Genomic DNA, 17,402 nt, shown 5'->3' on the forward strand with positions numbered 1-17,402 from the left:
GGCTCCAGTAAAAACTGCAGGCTGAGTGATGGCTCTGGCAAATGCTACTCTTTTTAGTCACGTAATTCAGAAATGACAGGAAATACCACAGGTCCCAGAAGCCAGGAAGTCTGTGGCATTTATATTTTATATATCAATTTATTTCAACATCCCTCATTCCCATACTCATTCTCTCTGGAAGGAGGAGCTGTTCTAGCCTCAAGCCGCTGGATTGCTTTAAAGGCTCTTCTCTCTCCTCTGCAACCTGATGCCCATTAGTTGACCCTGGGGACATGTTACTAGAGACTGGAGTCAGTTCCCCGAACTCAAGCAATGAGGTGATCTTCAACCCCTGGGCGGCCCCTCGACCAGACCAGCGTGGTATGCAGCAATGGCCAAACCCAGAGGCCAGGTTAGCAGGTGGAATTACACACCAGGTAGGCACTCTCTCAAAAGATGCTCCCAGAGAACATGTCACAGTCACTTGGTTTGCTTTCTGCCTCTCTCCATACCTTGCAAAGTGCACTTGATTTACTCAGACTGCTGGATAGGATGTGAGCAGAGCTCCTAACACAGCTGTCCTGGCTAGCAGAAACGGCCCCGGGGCTGGACTGCTGGGTTCAAATTCTGATTCTGTCTCTTCTAGGCTTTGTAATCTTTGTTTGAATTCTTCCAGCCTCCTGTTTCTCATCTGGCCTCCTCTCCCTCAGCAGGTGTGAGGACACATGAGGTAACATCTCAGAGAGCTCAGAATAGCCAGGCCTGGCAAACAGTAAGTCTCAATCGATGTTAGCTATTATCATCACAACATAACATGTGGGGAGAGGAAAGGGAAATGAGCCACATTTATTCCGTATACTATATTCCTATCTACCTATTTGAAGTTACTCTGATTTGCTTTCTTAACATGGAATTTTCATGTCTTTGGGAAACATTTGCTCTGTACAACATGAAGTTTATTTAATGATTACTACATAAAAACAACAAAAAGTCTGCTATGGATGCTCCTTTGGGAAAAAGCCTCAAACTTAAGGTCAAGGCTGCTCTGGGGTGTTTCAGGAAGAGCTCCGCCATTGGAAGGCTCATAGGGAGGTGTAAACAAGGTGATAAAACTAGGGAAGTTTGCTAGCCGGTGTAAGCCTCAAAACAAACTTAAAAATCTGTTTACATGTTTCTAAATCATCTTTATGGCCTGAAAAGGTTAAAAAAAAAAGGTGAAAATAAATAAATGTATGTGTGTATATACACACATACATACATATATATATATAAACTATTCTGGCACCAGAGGAAAGAAAAAAGGAAGAAACGGATGCAAACAGTGAATCCACATGAGAAGAAAGGGCTGTTTTCCATGCATGAGCTGGCACCTGAGAGTGAAGAAAAATTCTTATCTGGCTCTATCAGGGAAAAAAATTAGATCTTTCTACACTTTCTAAGGTGGTAGTAGCAAAATCAAGAGTAGACATTTGATAAGCCTGAATCAGTATACCTTAATTTGAAGCAGAAAGGGCTTGGTGTTTGGAAAGCACTGAGGGGCTTAGAGTTAGAAGAGGGGCCACTCCCGACGGAAGCGAGGACACAGTGAGCTCTAACAACGAGGGACACTTCTCAGGGAAAGCTCAAGAGGGAAGCCCACCACCAGATTAATCTTCCTAAAACAAACAAACACTTTCTCCAGGTCTCTTCTCTGCTAAAAAATCTTCATAGACCCCAGGGCCGACAGGGGAGTTCATGTCTTTGGAGGCTTGGAGCCCCCACCTACCTTTCCGGTCTTGTTTCACCATCAGGAAACGTCCACTCCTGCCAGAAGGGTTTCCTGATTTGTTCCAGGGAGGAACAAGCCATGCTCATTTCAGCTTGGTCTCCCAGGCCTATCCCAGTACCTGGCACACAGTAGTTGCTGGTTCAACAAAAACGGGAATGCTTTTAGGCCCGTCCTTTGCACTTCTCTCCTGGAAAGCCCCTTCCCCACCTGTCGAGTCAAACTCAGGCTCTTCCCAAAGTCTGGCTCAAGCCGTCCACCCTTCTCAGCGCCGCACCACCCTTGCGGCCCTCTGCTCCAGCTCCTGGTTCCTACAGCAATCCAGTCACTTCAGAGCCTTATCGCTGTTTGGACACTCCCTGTTCACATGTTTTGTCTGCCTCACTACAGCAGGAGTTGGAGGAAGGCAGGATATTTTGAAGCAAAGAAAAGCAGTGGAAACATTATCAATCTGTGGCCAGACAGACCTAGTTATGTGACTTTGAGAAAACTTTACATAAAACAATTAGAACAGTGCCTGGAACATGGAATGCACTTCGTAAATGCTGGCTGTTGTCATTGTTCATCTCGAATCTTGTTCTCTCACTTATAAACCCTCTGCCAGGTGGGTCTTTATGAAGATTAGGAATGATGTCTGAAAAGTCTCCAGGACCTCCCTGAGCACAGAGTAGCCCCTTGATAGCCATATGGCAGCTATTACCACAAAGCCTCATGCTGGGAGCTGAGAAGATGCTCATGTGAGTTTATGGGATGGGATGAATGAACTGAGAGGGAGTTGGTCTAATACCAACTCAGATATTAAGGGAAGCTTTTCCAGTCATTCATTCAACAAATCTGTATCTAGGGCCTACCGTTATGTACCAGGCTTTGTTCTAGGTGCTGGGATACAACAATAAAAACAGTCCTTGCCCTATGACAGTTACATTCTGAGGGGGAAGCAGATAATAAACAGAGGGTGGGAGACAGAAATAAAAGCTTATGCGATGTTAAGTGCTCTGAAGAAGAAAAAAGCAAGATGAGGGTAGGCTGGCAAGGCCAGGGATGGGCGTCTGCTGAGGCGGCTTTCTAGCAGAGATCTGAATCCTGGGAGAGCTGGAGTTATCCAGAAGTTCTCACCCTCAGGCAGATTTTGGTGGCTTTTACACACCTCTAGTGACAAGAGACCCAGCTCCACCAAAGAGGCTATGGTCTGGCTCCCAGGTCCCTCTCAACTCAGATGAGCTATGACACTGCCACCCAGCCAACAGCACGTGCTCGGTGCCCACAGCCCCTGCAGGCACAGGAATTAGAGCCTTACCGCCACGGGTCTGCTCCCCAGGAAGTTCAGGTCGCTGTTCTCTCCAAACAGGTAGCCTTCCGGGTGAGTTGAGTCAAACTTCTCTCCTCCCATAATGAAGTGGCTGGCAAAATAGCTTCCTAAAGAGGGAGAGAGAAAAATCCAACAGAAACCAGTCAAGGTTACACCAAGTAAAAAAAAAAAGTTAACCCTTCAAACAAATAGAGCAATTCTTAATCTCGGGTGATTTCTTCCTCTTGATTTGAGACAATGGCACAAAATGAACAAAATCATACCAGTGAGAACCCAGGATGCCAAACATAAAATAGATCAGCTTTTCTTCTAACATTCTTAATTGGATCCTTATCATGATCTGTCTCTAAGACCATCAGCCAGCCAAAGACCAGGAGTCCCCCAACGCGCATTAATAACACATATATGTATTCTCTTCCTGATTTTTTTCCTTAAACTTGGTTATTCTCTGCCCTCCACTTACTCAGGAATCTTAACTGGAGGCATCAGCTGGTATGTGCACACACAGTTCTTTGCCTACATTTTCATAAGCCAGTTTGTACCAGTGCACAGAGGTCTCACTACATGTATGCCTCCACAAGCCTCTACAATGAAAGCTCTTCATTTTTCATATTTGCTTCAAAATGATTAATAGGAAAATATGAATTAAATAATCCAGCTGTCCCTAGCTTTACCTGCCAATTACCACACAGATTACGGAATTTAATAGTCTCGTGCTATGAAAGAAGGCTATACATGCAAGCTTGCACACGCTCATGGGCTCACACAGGCGCGTGTATACCCACACCCTCAGTCTCAAATCAGCAGTGCTAATGGCCAGGGTTTCACAGACATCAGTCACGGCAGGCCCCTCCATGCCCGAGGCAGGGATATTTTCAACACTACAAAACGAGATGCCATCAGCAGTCTCGTCTTGCGTCAGAATCCCCATCTGCCTCATCTAGACGGATCCGGAACTGTGCCGGGATGTGATGGCACTGGTAAGTCACCAGGGGAGGCTTAGATAACACTGCAGATTCCATCTGGGAATATGTTCCGACTTTGACGATTAAATGAATGCCTCTTAACCCGAATTTCTATAATGCAATTCTCCCATGAAGGCAAGTTGTCCAAAGTGAAGGCCTCATATCAGACGCACCTTCTCAGTGCTCCCATATACGCCAAATCTTGGGTTAGAACAAAGAATTCATGTGATGGCAAAAGGCTTCTTTATGTGTTTGCAGCTAGGACACAGGTCAAGTCCCCCAGTTAGTGTCAGTTTTTTTGAAGGCCTACAATAAACTAAAAAAATGAGATTCAGCACCTTCAGCCTGTGAAGAGGCCAGAGGCAAAAAGAGAGAGAAGAAAATTCTACCAGAAAAATGGAACCAAATATTCATTTTTGGATTTTCTAAACATGGAGCTTTACTCTAGAAACACTTGTTAAACAAAGCATGAGGATAAAATCCCTCACCACAAACTGAGGCAATTCTTTAATTAAACAACAAGCGGGACAACATTTTTTGAGAGTATAGCCGCTAAAATCAAAGCAATCACTGAGCAACTCTTGAGAGTTACCTATTCAAAACTTAAAAACAAAGGGCTCCATCTGCAGCGATACAGCAGTGTAATTCATCATCTAGGAAAGCTTGCTTATCCATTATTCACGTCTAGCACTTGCTAGCCCTATTTTCCAAGTGCATAATTTATGGAGGAGAGGTGCCTAGTTGCCTTAAGTAGAAGTAGCCATCTCAAATTATTTAAGTTCATTTACTATTGAACCTTAGTAAGACATATTTTCTGCACATTAGAATTTATATATTTATTTTAATAGAGTGAAATTAGAAAAATTAAAGATTTCACATGGATGGCTTGCCCGAACTGTGAGTTAAGAATGTAGAGAGGCAGGCTTGGTGTCTGGAGCTGAAGAGGTTGAGTTCAGTGTGGGGCTTACTGAGGTGCCAGTACCTGTGAGGGACGTGGAACAAGGAGCTCCAGTCAACCTGCTAACAGGTGGCTATGGTCAATCCAAGCAAGAGAACAGCTCTGATGGCATGGGGTAAAGGGTTAAAGAAGGAGACAGGGTTCTACTGGGAATAATGCCATTTTTTTGCCATAATAGTAAAAGAAAAGAAATGATCAAGAAAGTAATATACAGCAAATTGTAGTTTTGCCTTGTGTTAAAAATCAAGAACACAGATAGACAAAGACCTAAAATTTGGGTTGATAGTTCACAGATGAATAAGGATTTTTCATTTCAGTAGAAGAGTCAATGTGAAGGTCCTTTGAAAAACTGATCCCCCTTTGCGCACTTAAAATACAAATATCTCAGCAGTTAAAAGAAAAAATAAACCTCAGACAACCCACAGTTTGCTTTTTTCCTTTCTTTGGCACATACCCCTCTAATCACTCGCCCCAGTTGGCCTAGTGAGAAAGAGCACCCCACCATTTGCGGCCTGGAGAAGGCGTCTGTCCACCTGCCCAGGACATCTAGAATCAGGGCACAGTTGTGTACAGCTACGACACCCACAGGTACTAACACCAAACACGCTAACTGGCCCTGAAAAATGTCTTTTAGGCAACTTGTGCACATCTTCACTTCTTAGTGTGAACTGTGCTTGGAAATCAAACAGTAGGAAAGAAGAAGTATACTAAAATACCAACAGGAAAAAACATACATGACTAATAGATTAACTGCATGTTTCTCATTATTAGTGAGCTATAATTTTTTAACCAAAACTCATATTCAGAATTCTTAGTGGGCTTTAAGAAGACAGATGTTATACTAATCATTCTGCAAGATATACACATATATCAAATCATCATGTTGTACACCTTCAGCTTATACAGTGTTATATGTCAGTTATATCTCTATAAAGCTAGGGGAAAAAATTTAAAAATCACACACAGATCTCAAAATTATACTTAAAACTTAAGTATGAGTGAGAGGAAGAGGGAATTAGTGTTTAATAGGTACAGAGTTTCAATTTTGCAAGTTACAGTTTTTCTAGAGGTCTTACTGAACTGTACACTTACAAATGGTTACAATGCTAAATATAACGCAGTATATTTTGTACCACAATAAAAACATATATCAACAAAAAAAAAAACACAGAAGGATGGGCCCAGAATGACCAACACTAATCAGTATCAAAGAAAAAAATATTAAAGTAAAACAGGCATCCAGGCAAAACATCAAATTACTTATCAGGAAATTATACTAGTACTGTTTCTCCAGGTCAGCCGTTCAATAAAAATATGTGAGCCACAAATGCAAGTCCCATATGTAATTTTAAATGATCTAATAGCCACAGTTTTAAACAGGCAAAATTAATTTTAGTATATTTCATTTATTCCAATTTTGGATACCCCTATATGTTTAAAATATTATTTCAATATGCAGCCGGTGTAAAAAATTGTTAAACAGCTATTTATATTCTTTTTTTTTTTCAGTCTGAAGTCTTCAAACTCTGGCTGTTTTCCACTGTTTACTGCCCATCTCCATTTGTACTAACATTACTCCTTAACATCTGATTTGAGCTTAGTCACCATCAACACTTTCTGGCTCTATAAGAAGCCCTGGGCAACTTCAGGGGAGCTTGTATCATACGGATGGAACCCTATCCTATCAAGGACAACTTTCAAACTAAGAGCCCAAATCAATAAATTGACTTCAACTATCCACAAAAAAATACAACTATTTGTTCCTCATCATACGAACAAAAAGAAAAACTCCAGTTAGAATTCACTGTTTTAAATAATTTACCCCATGAATTTAAGCTACAGCAACATATTTCTAACATCATGGTGAAATTAAATATTGCTCAGCAAATTGTCTAATTTAAGTCTCCCCCAGTGAGATATTCTGACCTTTGCCCCAAATCACTATAACATCACGCAATAAAGGACTGTGAAATCCATTTCCTATTTTTCTACATCCTTTTTTTTTTAATGGTATTCATGAATACCCTGATGGTAACAAATAAAAACTCTAATTTTAAAATAAGTTTTCTTTCCAAATCTATAAAATCACTTTAATATACCTGTCTATAGAAATAGGCTTAGGAAAAAAAAAAACCCAACTCTAAGAAATAGCAATTTATTTGCTGTCATGGCACAATTCCAAATCAAAGTTTTAAACTTTTTGATGTCATGGAAAGGTTACATTTTATAAAACAAACTAACAAAATGTATAGATGGTCAGCAAGCAATACAATTTTGATAATTTGTGTAGAGTCAGTGATGAAGCGAACTATATTTTGGATTTCAGCCAATCTCATGCTAACTGATTCCCTAATTGGGACCTATTATTGCAACATCTACAATCAATCTTCCCTTCTTTTTGTATTTTTCCCTACTGAGGGTCCAGTAAAATAAAAAAATTTTCTGCCTAAAAGTAAAAAATACTAACCTTCAACTATTTACTGTTGGACTAATGGAGTTATATATTTAATTATGGCAGAACTGGAACTGTATTTAAAAGTAACCACATAAAATTAAAATACAGTAAAACTGGCTATAGAAATCCTAATAAGTTTTCATAATTTGAAAAATGTTCATCCACATGACATTTCAATAACTCACTCTGAGCCTTAGGTCACAAAAACAAGTAACAAAATGTTTCTCAAACATCTATATCTGTTCAACTCAATCCTAATGCTACAGCACTGCTTTTATTATTCTTGTTTTTATTTATTTAAAAAATTGCACAATACATAACTTTTGCAAAAAAAAAAAAATTAATACATAGAAGTATGTAATCCAAAAAGTGATTCTCCAACTCTACTCCATGAGAGGTAACTCCAATATTAAAAACTGGTTTGGGGCCTTCTAGATTTTCCTATACATATATAAACACATTCTGTTTTGTTCTGCTTTATTTTGTTTTGTAACTTAATTGGGATACTTTACATATTGATCCGTAAGTTGCTTATGTTTGTGTAACGTACTGTAGGCATCCTTCCATGTCTGCACTTAGAGACTGACCTCATTGTCCTTAATGACTACATGACAACAGCATTAGGTCATTTCTCACCACATACCTCTAAGGTGGGTGTTACTACTTTTTTCTTGTTTTACAGAAGAGGACATGAATGCAGAGAGGTTAAGTAATTTGTTCAAGGTCACACAGCTAGTAAGAGGAAGCATAAGGCCCCAAATCTCACTATTTTTACTCCAGAGTCTGTGCTCACAACTGTTACACTATATTCCCATTGAGAGCCCAGATTTAATTAACTGGTTCCCTACTGATAAACATTCCCTACTCTTTCTACTTTATGTTGCCTGCTTGCTTTTTCCCCCCCTATTTGATTATTTTTACATGTGGGATTTGTTCTGCGTGGGTAAGAATTTAATCTTTTTTCCCAAATGGGAAACTTTACGAACACCGTTTATTGAATAGTCCATTTCCTCCTAATTTGAAACACTATTTTATCACGCTATACATTCCTAGACTGGACTCTATTCTGTTCTGAACCAGTGCAATATAGTTTTAATAACAATGGCTTTACAGGATTTAGAGCAAGGCACAATGAATGGATTCAGACCTTTCCACATTCTCAAGCCCCCAACACTGACGCTTCTGTTTTCTCTTCTTTGTGGCACTCCCTCAAAACCCTTCTCCATTACAAAAATGTCAACACCTTGTAAATTTTGTATATTTCCATCCAAACTTTCTTTGGGTCTCAGGAGGTATTCCTCCTCTCCCCATTCTGAGGCTAAATCCTCCACTTGGCTTCTCATTTTCAACTGCCACTATTGCCCAGACCTCTCTGAGGATGAGCAACTGCCTTCTTCATTATTTCTGTTCCTCTCCCTCCCTGGCTTTCTACCTGCCTTTTTTTATGAGCACATTCCAGCCTCTCCAGCTTCACAACCAAAAACAAAGATGAATTCCATCTGCCAGGCCTTCATACCCAGCCACCCGTGCAGCCTCGTGTGCTCCCAGCCCACATTAGCAACTCAAGCTGTCAAAGGCTCCCACCACTCTACCCACATGCTTCCCTGCAACCCAAACCAGGTCGCAGTCTTTTCTCACATTTAACTCACCGTAGGGATGCTCAGAAGACTGCAACGCTCATTTCTGAGGCCCTTTCTCCCTTGGCTTCCAAACCAAGGAAGCCCCCTCTTGCACCTCTTCCCACCTCCCATGTCCCCCCTTCTCCACGCAGCCCACGAACATGGACCTGACCTCCCAGAGCTTAGCCCTCTCCTTCCCCTTCACTCCTTCTCTCTCTTCCTCATGGAATCAAAGCAAAGGCTTTGACTTAAGATGGAGCTGGACTGGATCCTTCTACCAGCTGTGTGACCCAAGACAAATGTTTTAACTCTTTTTAGCTTTGGTTTCTTTATTTGTAAAAGAGATAATGATACCTCTTTCAAAGGACAGTTGTTGGGATCAAATAAGGTAATGTGTATGCAGCTGGCTAGGCCCAGTGGGCAATTAATACATGTTGGCTTCTCCTTTCCCATACTTGACTCACAAACCTGTGTCTCTGGTCTTTCTCTGGAATTTCAGTCCAAATCTTTAACCACCTGTCATGCCTTTTCATCTGGATATCCCATCTTTGCTTCAAACCCAATGAATAACCTTTTCTTCTGGAAGCAGGTGGAATAAAGAGCAATTTATCTTAAGAGCTGGCACCAGAATCCTCTTAACGAAGGCACAATCTATTTTGGAATATACCTTATGAGCTACTTGGAATGGAGAGCAACATGCCAGCCGTATGGGTACTTTTGGTGCTTGCTGATGGCACTCAAAACTGCTCTGTAATTCGTTTTTCTTCTCAGAAGGAGGGGGAAGAGAAGGGTCAAAAAAGGAGCCGTCAGAAGAGACCTTAAGACAGAGAAAGGCTGGGGTGGGTGAGCTCAGGGACCAAACACCTGGCTGAAGTCCAGCGGAGGGTAGGGATGCTTTCCTGTTGTCTGCAATGTGAACTAACTTCATCACCTCCCACAAATCTTTAATAGAATCTACATTTTGAACACCTATGTGAGTGGAGTTTTTTGGAGAAATTGAAGAAAGGACTGATGTCACATTTATTGTGGGGCAAAGACAGCAAAACGGGAGCTTGGCTGCCAACATGATCATCACATCAGTCACTTGGGGATCACAGAACTCTGGGGAGGGGCATTAGAATCTATACTCTATGATTTGGAGGATGGGTGGGTTTTGGTCTAATTTGCCTAGATCTTGAAGGGCAGTAAAGCCCCGGCGACATTAGAACTCACTTTCAAAGCAGTTTCTGCTCCACATGCCTGTTTTCTGTTAATGGTGCCTCACTTCTCTGATCCCCCAGACTAAAACTGTCAGTCATCAAAACCACCAGAACACTGAATGTGCGCTTTGGGCAAAGTGTTCTCGTCCAGACCTCAGCCCTTTCCAAGTGTGGTTACAGCAGGTGATCAGGAAATAGATCCCGAGCCAATCTCTGTCCTTCCAGCCTTTTCTCCCTATAGCCTATACCTCTAAGAGAGACACTCTTCCTTAGAACACATTTGTTCCTCTTACTTTTGGTTCCCACCCACTATTATTTTATGTCTCATTACCTTTCTAGGAGAATTCTCTGCCTCACCAACCAATCTACACATTATTCTCTAAATCCAGCAAGAATGGCAACCTGGAGGCCACTACTCATCCTGTTCTCCATGCTGGACTGTTGGAATTTGCCTTCCAAGTCTTCCTTCCAAGCTGTTTGTGCCCAAGACCCCCATCCTTAGTGATCAAGCTTTTTTCTTTTTTTTTTATTTGATTGGCATAAACCCCTCTGTGCTATTTTTTCAAAGCTTTGTTAAGGTGTAATATATACAGCATTAAATTCATCCATTGTACAACTCAATGATTTTAGCACCTATCCCCACAATCCAGCTGAAAACATTTCCACTACCCCAAAATATTCCCATGTTAATTTACAATGAGTTCCCATTCCCAGCCTCAGGCAAATGCTGCTCTGCTTTCTATATCTGTAAGTTTAAATGGAAATAGCCATTTCATATAAATGAGCTCCTACAATACAGTCTTACATCTTCCAGTTAGCATGATGTTTTTGAGGTTAATCTGAGTTGTGTAGCGTGGATCAGCAGTCCACTCCTTTAAAGTGCTGAAAACAGTACTTCATTGTATGAATACACCTCATTTTGTTAATCCTTTCACCAGTTGATGGATATCTGGATTATCTCCAGTTTTTGGCTACTATGAACAATGCTGCTATAAACATTTGCATACATGCCTGTGTGTGTATGCATGTCTTCATTTCTTCTGGACAGATGCATGAGTGGAATTGCTCGATTATAAGGTAAAGTTAGGTTTAACTTTTAAGACACTCCCAAATTCTTTCCCAAAGTAGCTGCTACCATTTTACTTGCCCATCAGCAGTGCACAAGGATTCCAATTTCTCTGCATTGCCACCAACACTTGATATTGCCTTTTTTATTGCAGCTATCCTAGTGGCTATGTAGTGCTGTCTCATTGTGGTTGTAATTATATTTCCCTAATAACTACTGATGTTGAGCATCTTTCCATGTGTTTATTAGCCATTCCTATATCTTCCTTGGTGACATGTCTACTCAACATTTTTGTCCATTTTTTAAATTGGGTTGTCTTCTTAATATTGAATTGTAAAAGTTCTTGATATATTCTGTAAGCAAATCCTTTGCACTTTGCAAATATTTTCATTCAGAAGGTGGCTTGTCTTTTCATCTTAATGTTGTCTTTTGAAGCAGAAATGTTTTTAATTTTGAAGAAATTCAATTTACCACTTTTTTTCTCCGTAGATTGTGCTTTTGGTGTTTTATCAAAGAATCCTCTGCCCAATCCAAATCAAATAAGTATTTTCTCCTATATCTTCTTTTAGGGGTTTTACAGTTTTAGCTCTTGTTTTTAGGTCCATTTGTTAAACAGCTTTATTGAGAAATAATTCATATACCATACAATTCACCTATTTAAAGTGTACCAGCCAATGGTTTTTAGTGTAGTCACAGAGTTATGCAACTACCCACCACTCCCTAATTTTAGAACATTTTCATTACTCGAGAAAGAAGCCCATCAGCAGTCACTCCTCATGTCCCCTCTCCCCAGCTACCGATGATCGTTAACCTACTTTGCCTCTAAGGATTTGCCTCTTCCGGACATTTCCTGTAAATGGATTATACAATATATGGCCTTTTACATCTGGCTTCTTTCACATAACATTAATGTTTTCAAGGTTTATCCATGTTGCAGCAAATATCAATGCCTCATTCCTTTTTATTGACAAGTAACATTTTATTGTACAGATTTACCATATTTTACTTATTACTTATTCCATTTGCCAGTTGATGGACATTTGCTTATTTCCACCTTTTTGCTATTACGAATAATGCTGCCATGAACATTCATGAACATGTTTTGGCGTGGATTTTTTTTTCATTTTTATTGGGCATCTATATACCTAGAAGTGGAACTGCTGAGTCATACAGTAACTAACCAGTTGACGAACTGTCAAACTGTTTTCCACAGCAACTGCACCATTTTACCTCCCCATCAGGTGGTACCAGAACTGTCTACATCCTCACCAACACCTGTTACTGTCTGTTTTTTTTATTATAACCATCCTGGGGGTATAAAGTGGTATCTACTTGTAGTTCTTATTTGACATTTCCCTAGTAGCTTATGATGTTGAACATCTTTTCATGTATTTATTGTCCATTTGTAAATCCTTTTTGGAGAAATGTCTGTTCAGGACCTTTGCTTTTTTATAGCTGACCCTTGAACAGTGTGGGGGTTAAGGGCACCAATGCTCCACTCAGTCAAAAATCTGCATATAACTTTTGATTCTCCAAAAACTTAACTATTAATAGCCTACTGTTGATTTTATGGCACTAAATGATAAACTGACTAGTATCTACATATATTTTATACATTCATGACATACTACTTCACAATTTTTTCTATATTTCTAGGCTACATCATTTGTCTACAAGTTTTTCCAAATTCTCACAAACCTCCCCATATATTCCAATATAGTTACTGAAAAAAATTCATGTATAAGTGGACCACACAGTTCAAACCCATGTTGTTCAAGGGCCAACTATAATTGGGCTGTCTTTTTATTATTGAACTGTACAAGTTCTTTATGTATTCTAGAAATTCTTTACTCTTTATATATTCTACAAATCTCTCGTTACATATATGATTTGCAAATATTTTTTCCCATTCTGGGGTTTGCACTTTCATTCGACAGCCCGATTCGAATTAATTTTTGGTGATGTGAAGAAAGGAGCTAAGTTCATTTCTTTGCTTGTTAATATACAGTTGTCCCAGCATTATCCATTCCCTGTTGACCTGTCTTGGCACTTTTGTCAAAATCAACTGACCATAAATATAAGGATTTATTTCTGGCTTGCAATTCTGTTCATTTGACCTCCGTGTCTTGCATTGTGCCAGTACCACACCGTCATGATTACTGTGGCCTTATAGTAACTTTTGAAATTGGGTAGTGAAAAGTCCTCCAACTTTATTCTTCCTTTCAAAAGTGTTTGGGATAGTCTAGTTCCTTTGTGTATTCATATAAATTTTAGGATGGGCTGGTCAATTTCTTCAAAAAAGCCTGTTGAGACTTTGACAGGGAATGTACTCAATTTTTAGATCAATTTGGAAAATACTGGCATCTCGACAATATTGTTTTCCAGTCCATGAGTGTGAAATGTCTATATAGTTAGACCTTTTAAGCTTTAAAGCATCAATCAATCTAAGCAACATTTCAGAATTTTCAGCATACAAATCCTACACTTCTTATATTAAATTTATTCCTAGGAATTTTATTCCTTTTGATATTATTGGAAATAGTAGAATTGCTTTAATTTCATTTCCAGATTATTGCTTGTGTGTAAAAATACAATTGATTTTTGTATGTTGAGTTTGTGTCTGTAAACTTTCTGACCCATTTATTAGTTATAGTAGTTTTTTTGTGGAATCTTTGTTATTTTTTACATACAGGATCACATCATCTGCGAATCAAGACAGTTTTACGTCTTTTAACATCCAGATGCCTTAAAAAATTTCTTAATGCATTTGTTTTGCCTTATTATATGAGTTAAAATCTCCATTCAATACTGAAAGTAGACATTACCTTATTCTTGATCTTAGCAGGGCAGTGTTCTGTATTTTGCCATTAAGTATAATGTTAGCTGTGGGCTTTTCATAGATGCCCTTTTTCAGGTTAAGGAAGTTCCCTTCTATTCACAGTTTGCTGAGTGTTTTTTATCTTGAAAAGGTGTTAGATTGGTCAAATGTTTTGTCTGCATCTATTGAGATGATCGTGTGGTTTTTATTCTTTACTCTACTGATATGGTGTATTAACATTGACCAACTTTTCAGATTTAAACCAACCTTGCATTCCTGCTATATGTATCCAACTTATTCAAGGTATATGCTATATTCTTATTTATTTATGTATGCCTGCATTTTACCTCTGACAGTAGATAAACACTGAAATTTTGGAAGGAGCATAATTTTTAGATAATTATTTTTAAAAACTGTAACTTTAAGATTAAAAAAATGTTTTCACAGCACAAGTACTCTTTCAGCAACTAAACACTCAAGTTTAGCACCTACTTAGCAAGAATAATCAGTTAAAATAGGAAGCCACTATGATTGTTAAATGTTTTGTGTCAACTTAGCTAGGCAATGATACCTAGTTACTTGTCCAAACACTAATCTAGATGTTGCCATAAGGGTATTTTGCAGACATGATTAACTTCTACAATTAGATGACCTTCAGTAAGAGAGATTACCCTTGATAATGTGGCTGGACTTCACCCAATTAGTTGAAGGCCTTAACAGCAAAACCTGAGGTTCCCCAGAGAAGAAGCAATGCTCTTAATACTGTAACATAGAAACCCTGCCTGAGTTTCCAGTCTGCCAGCTTGCCCTACAGGTTTCAGACTCAAAATGACAACATCCACTCCTGTCTGAGTTTCCAGCTTGCTGGCCTGCCCTACACATTTCAGACTTGCCAGCCCCCACAATCATGGGAGCCAATTCCTTAAAATAAATCTCTTATATTTACATATATCTTCTTTCGGCGTTTCTCTGGAGAAACCTGACTGATACTGCCATCAAATAGTTTTCTGTTGTTGCTACTCCCTTCTGTGACCCACATCTTGGATTACAAAATTGATTTGAGAGCTTCTATCCTGCTGCTTGCCTTAGGCATTAAAATCATTAAGTGCAAGGATCAGAATCTACACAGTGGTGCCCAGCACAGTGCATGATACAAAGCAGGTGCTCAATTAGTGATTAAGGGTTATAAACACAAATAAAAAAGAGATGTTAAAGAACAAAAGAACACAACCACCATCATATAAGGAAATCAAAGGCCTTAAATCTTAAGACAAATTGAAGTGAAAAAAATCAGTCTGCTCTCAGTGAAGTACAAATAAAGCAAAAATATTGGAGGTTTTGAAAGAATTACTACATTTTAACTATTTAATAAATAATCCTAGCATTATTTTTTTATATCGATGACTTTATCATTAAATGAAGCAACATTTAGTTTTTATGTATTAAATTTACTTACTATGAATTTCAAGAACTTACTTAATTTTAAAGGCTCGATAAACTGTGCAAGAATGAAATAATTATTTATTCTCTAGTAAGTTCCATATTTTTAAGACTTTGGTTTCAAAACTAGTATTAACCTGATGCTCCTAAAAGCTAAGAGAAACTTTATAACTAGTTGACGAACAAAGACTTACTACCCATGCTCTAAAAACTGCTCTCGCCACAGGACAGACCCCTGACAAGCATCTGCTACTCCAACAGAACAAACATCTGGAGAGTGAGGATGTCACTGCTCAGGACTCTCATCCCCATTCTGAATTTTTGTAATATGTTCACCTCTCAACACTTGAGCAAAATGAATTGCTCCCATTTTGCAATTTGCTCAGATATGTGTAGAGAGAAATAAGCTGCATTAAAATGTTACTGCATTAAAATGAATTACGTGCCTTTACAGTACACCTCCTAGCTCCTGGATAGAGAAAACCAGTCTAATGACTTTCATCCATGTGGATACCCCTTTTCAAACGATGGGTATGCATGCATAAGAACAACCACCTCAGCAAAGCCATACCTTTGATAAACAAATGATCATGGGCTTTTAAAGAAGTGATGATCACAGAGAAGATTTAAAAGCATGCATGGCTTCTAACTCAAAAATTACAGAAGCACAACCAAATGGAGAGTGGTGCTATAAAGAGCTCTCTATGCTAATGTAGAAAGACTGTACCTAGATGATTAATATTCATGTATGTATTGACAATGCTAAGAATCACCTAAGGATGTATCTGTAACATTAACCATTGCTGCATTGCTTGCAAAAGTAAAAGAATGAAAAAAAAGTTCCCAAATGTTCATCAATGGATTATGTTAAAAAATGATGCCATAAGCATGCAAAGGACTATTATACAACTGTTTAAAAAGAACAAAACTACTCTCCAATATGGAGATAATATACAAAGATCTCCAATAACTCTGAAAGTAAAAAAAAAAAAAGTGCAGAACAGTCTAAATAGTATGCTATGCTTGTATTTACACAAGAAATTCTGGAAGAATTCCAAAGAAAGCAAAAGCAGTTCCACAGGCATGGAGGTTGTATGGAGCAGATGAACAATACTGTGAGAACTAGACCTTCACTGATGCCTTTGCATTCTTTTAAACTTTGAACTATGCAAATACTACTTTTTTAAAAATATAAATAATTCTAAATAATTTAGGCAACTTTATTTTCACCTCTCTCTCTAAAAAAGCTACAAATCCAAGTTCCAACATGAAATCAGCTTTCCTCGTTAATTTTTAAAAGTTTCCATTCAATATGCCTACAAAACTAAGGGGTTCCTTTAAAACTACAAAAAAAAGAAAAACACTGTCTGCTGATCACTGTGACCAACACTGCAGGGACAGATAACAGAGCTGCTATCTGAAACAACTATTCCACGGGCAGTAGAGTTTTTGAGACTTTCCAGTGAGCCAGAAGGTGGTCCTCAGTTCAACTCAGCTCCATCAGGCACCTGGAGAAAGCCGACTCTGCTATTTGTTGTACTATCAGTACTCAAAGTAAGGGGACTTCGCAGAATCAACCCAGTCTGATTCCTCAGCAGGAACAACACCCTGGGTTTTGTTTCCGTTCAGATGCAGAACAGCCTCCACTCCACAAATCCTCGAGGACAAGTCCAATTCCTTGTGTAAGGCAGAGGCTGATGGCTTAGTAAGAGCACTTGCTGGGCGACCCTGGCCATGCTAATTCATTCTCTGGGCTCCCGTTTTCTTTCTCACAGGTGCGATGAGTGGGTCTAGGGTCAGATTTTCTAGATGGTTCCTTTCAGGTCTAA

General features: G+C 39.1%; 1 protein-coding gene across 13 annotated transcripts in view; it reads right to left on the bottom strand.

Annotated features, from left to right (window-relative positions):
- Positions 1 to 17,402, bottom strand: part of RNF157 (ring finger protein 157) — a 62,582-nt gene that overhangs the window by 43,240 nt on the left and 1,940 nt on the right. For all 13 annotated transcript variants that reach the window (XR_012130886.1, XR_012130883.1, XR_012130881.1 and 10 more), the window contains exon 2: positions 3,042 to 3,160. Coding sequence is in view for 6 of the 13 variants with exons in the window: in XM_036996884.2 (XP_036852779.1) it covers positions 3,042 to 3,160 (119 nt within the window). In the remaining 7 variants the exon portion in view is untranslated. The remainder of the gene's footprint in view (positions 1 to 3,041; positions 3,161 to 17,402) is intronic.

Source organism: Manis javanica, chromosome 4, assembly GCF_040802235.1.
Source record: "Manis javanica isolate MJ-LG chromosome 4, MJ_LKY, whole genome shotgun sequence".
Lineage (NCBI taxonomy): Eukaryota > Metazoa > Chordata > Mammalia > Pholidota > Manidae > Manis > Manis javanica.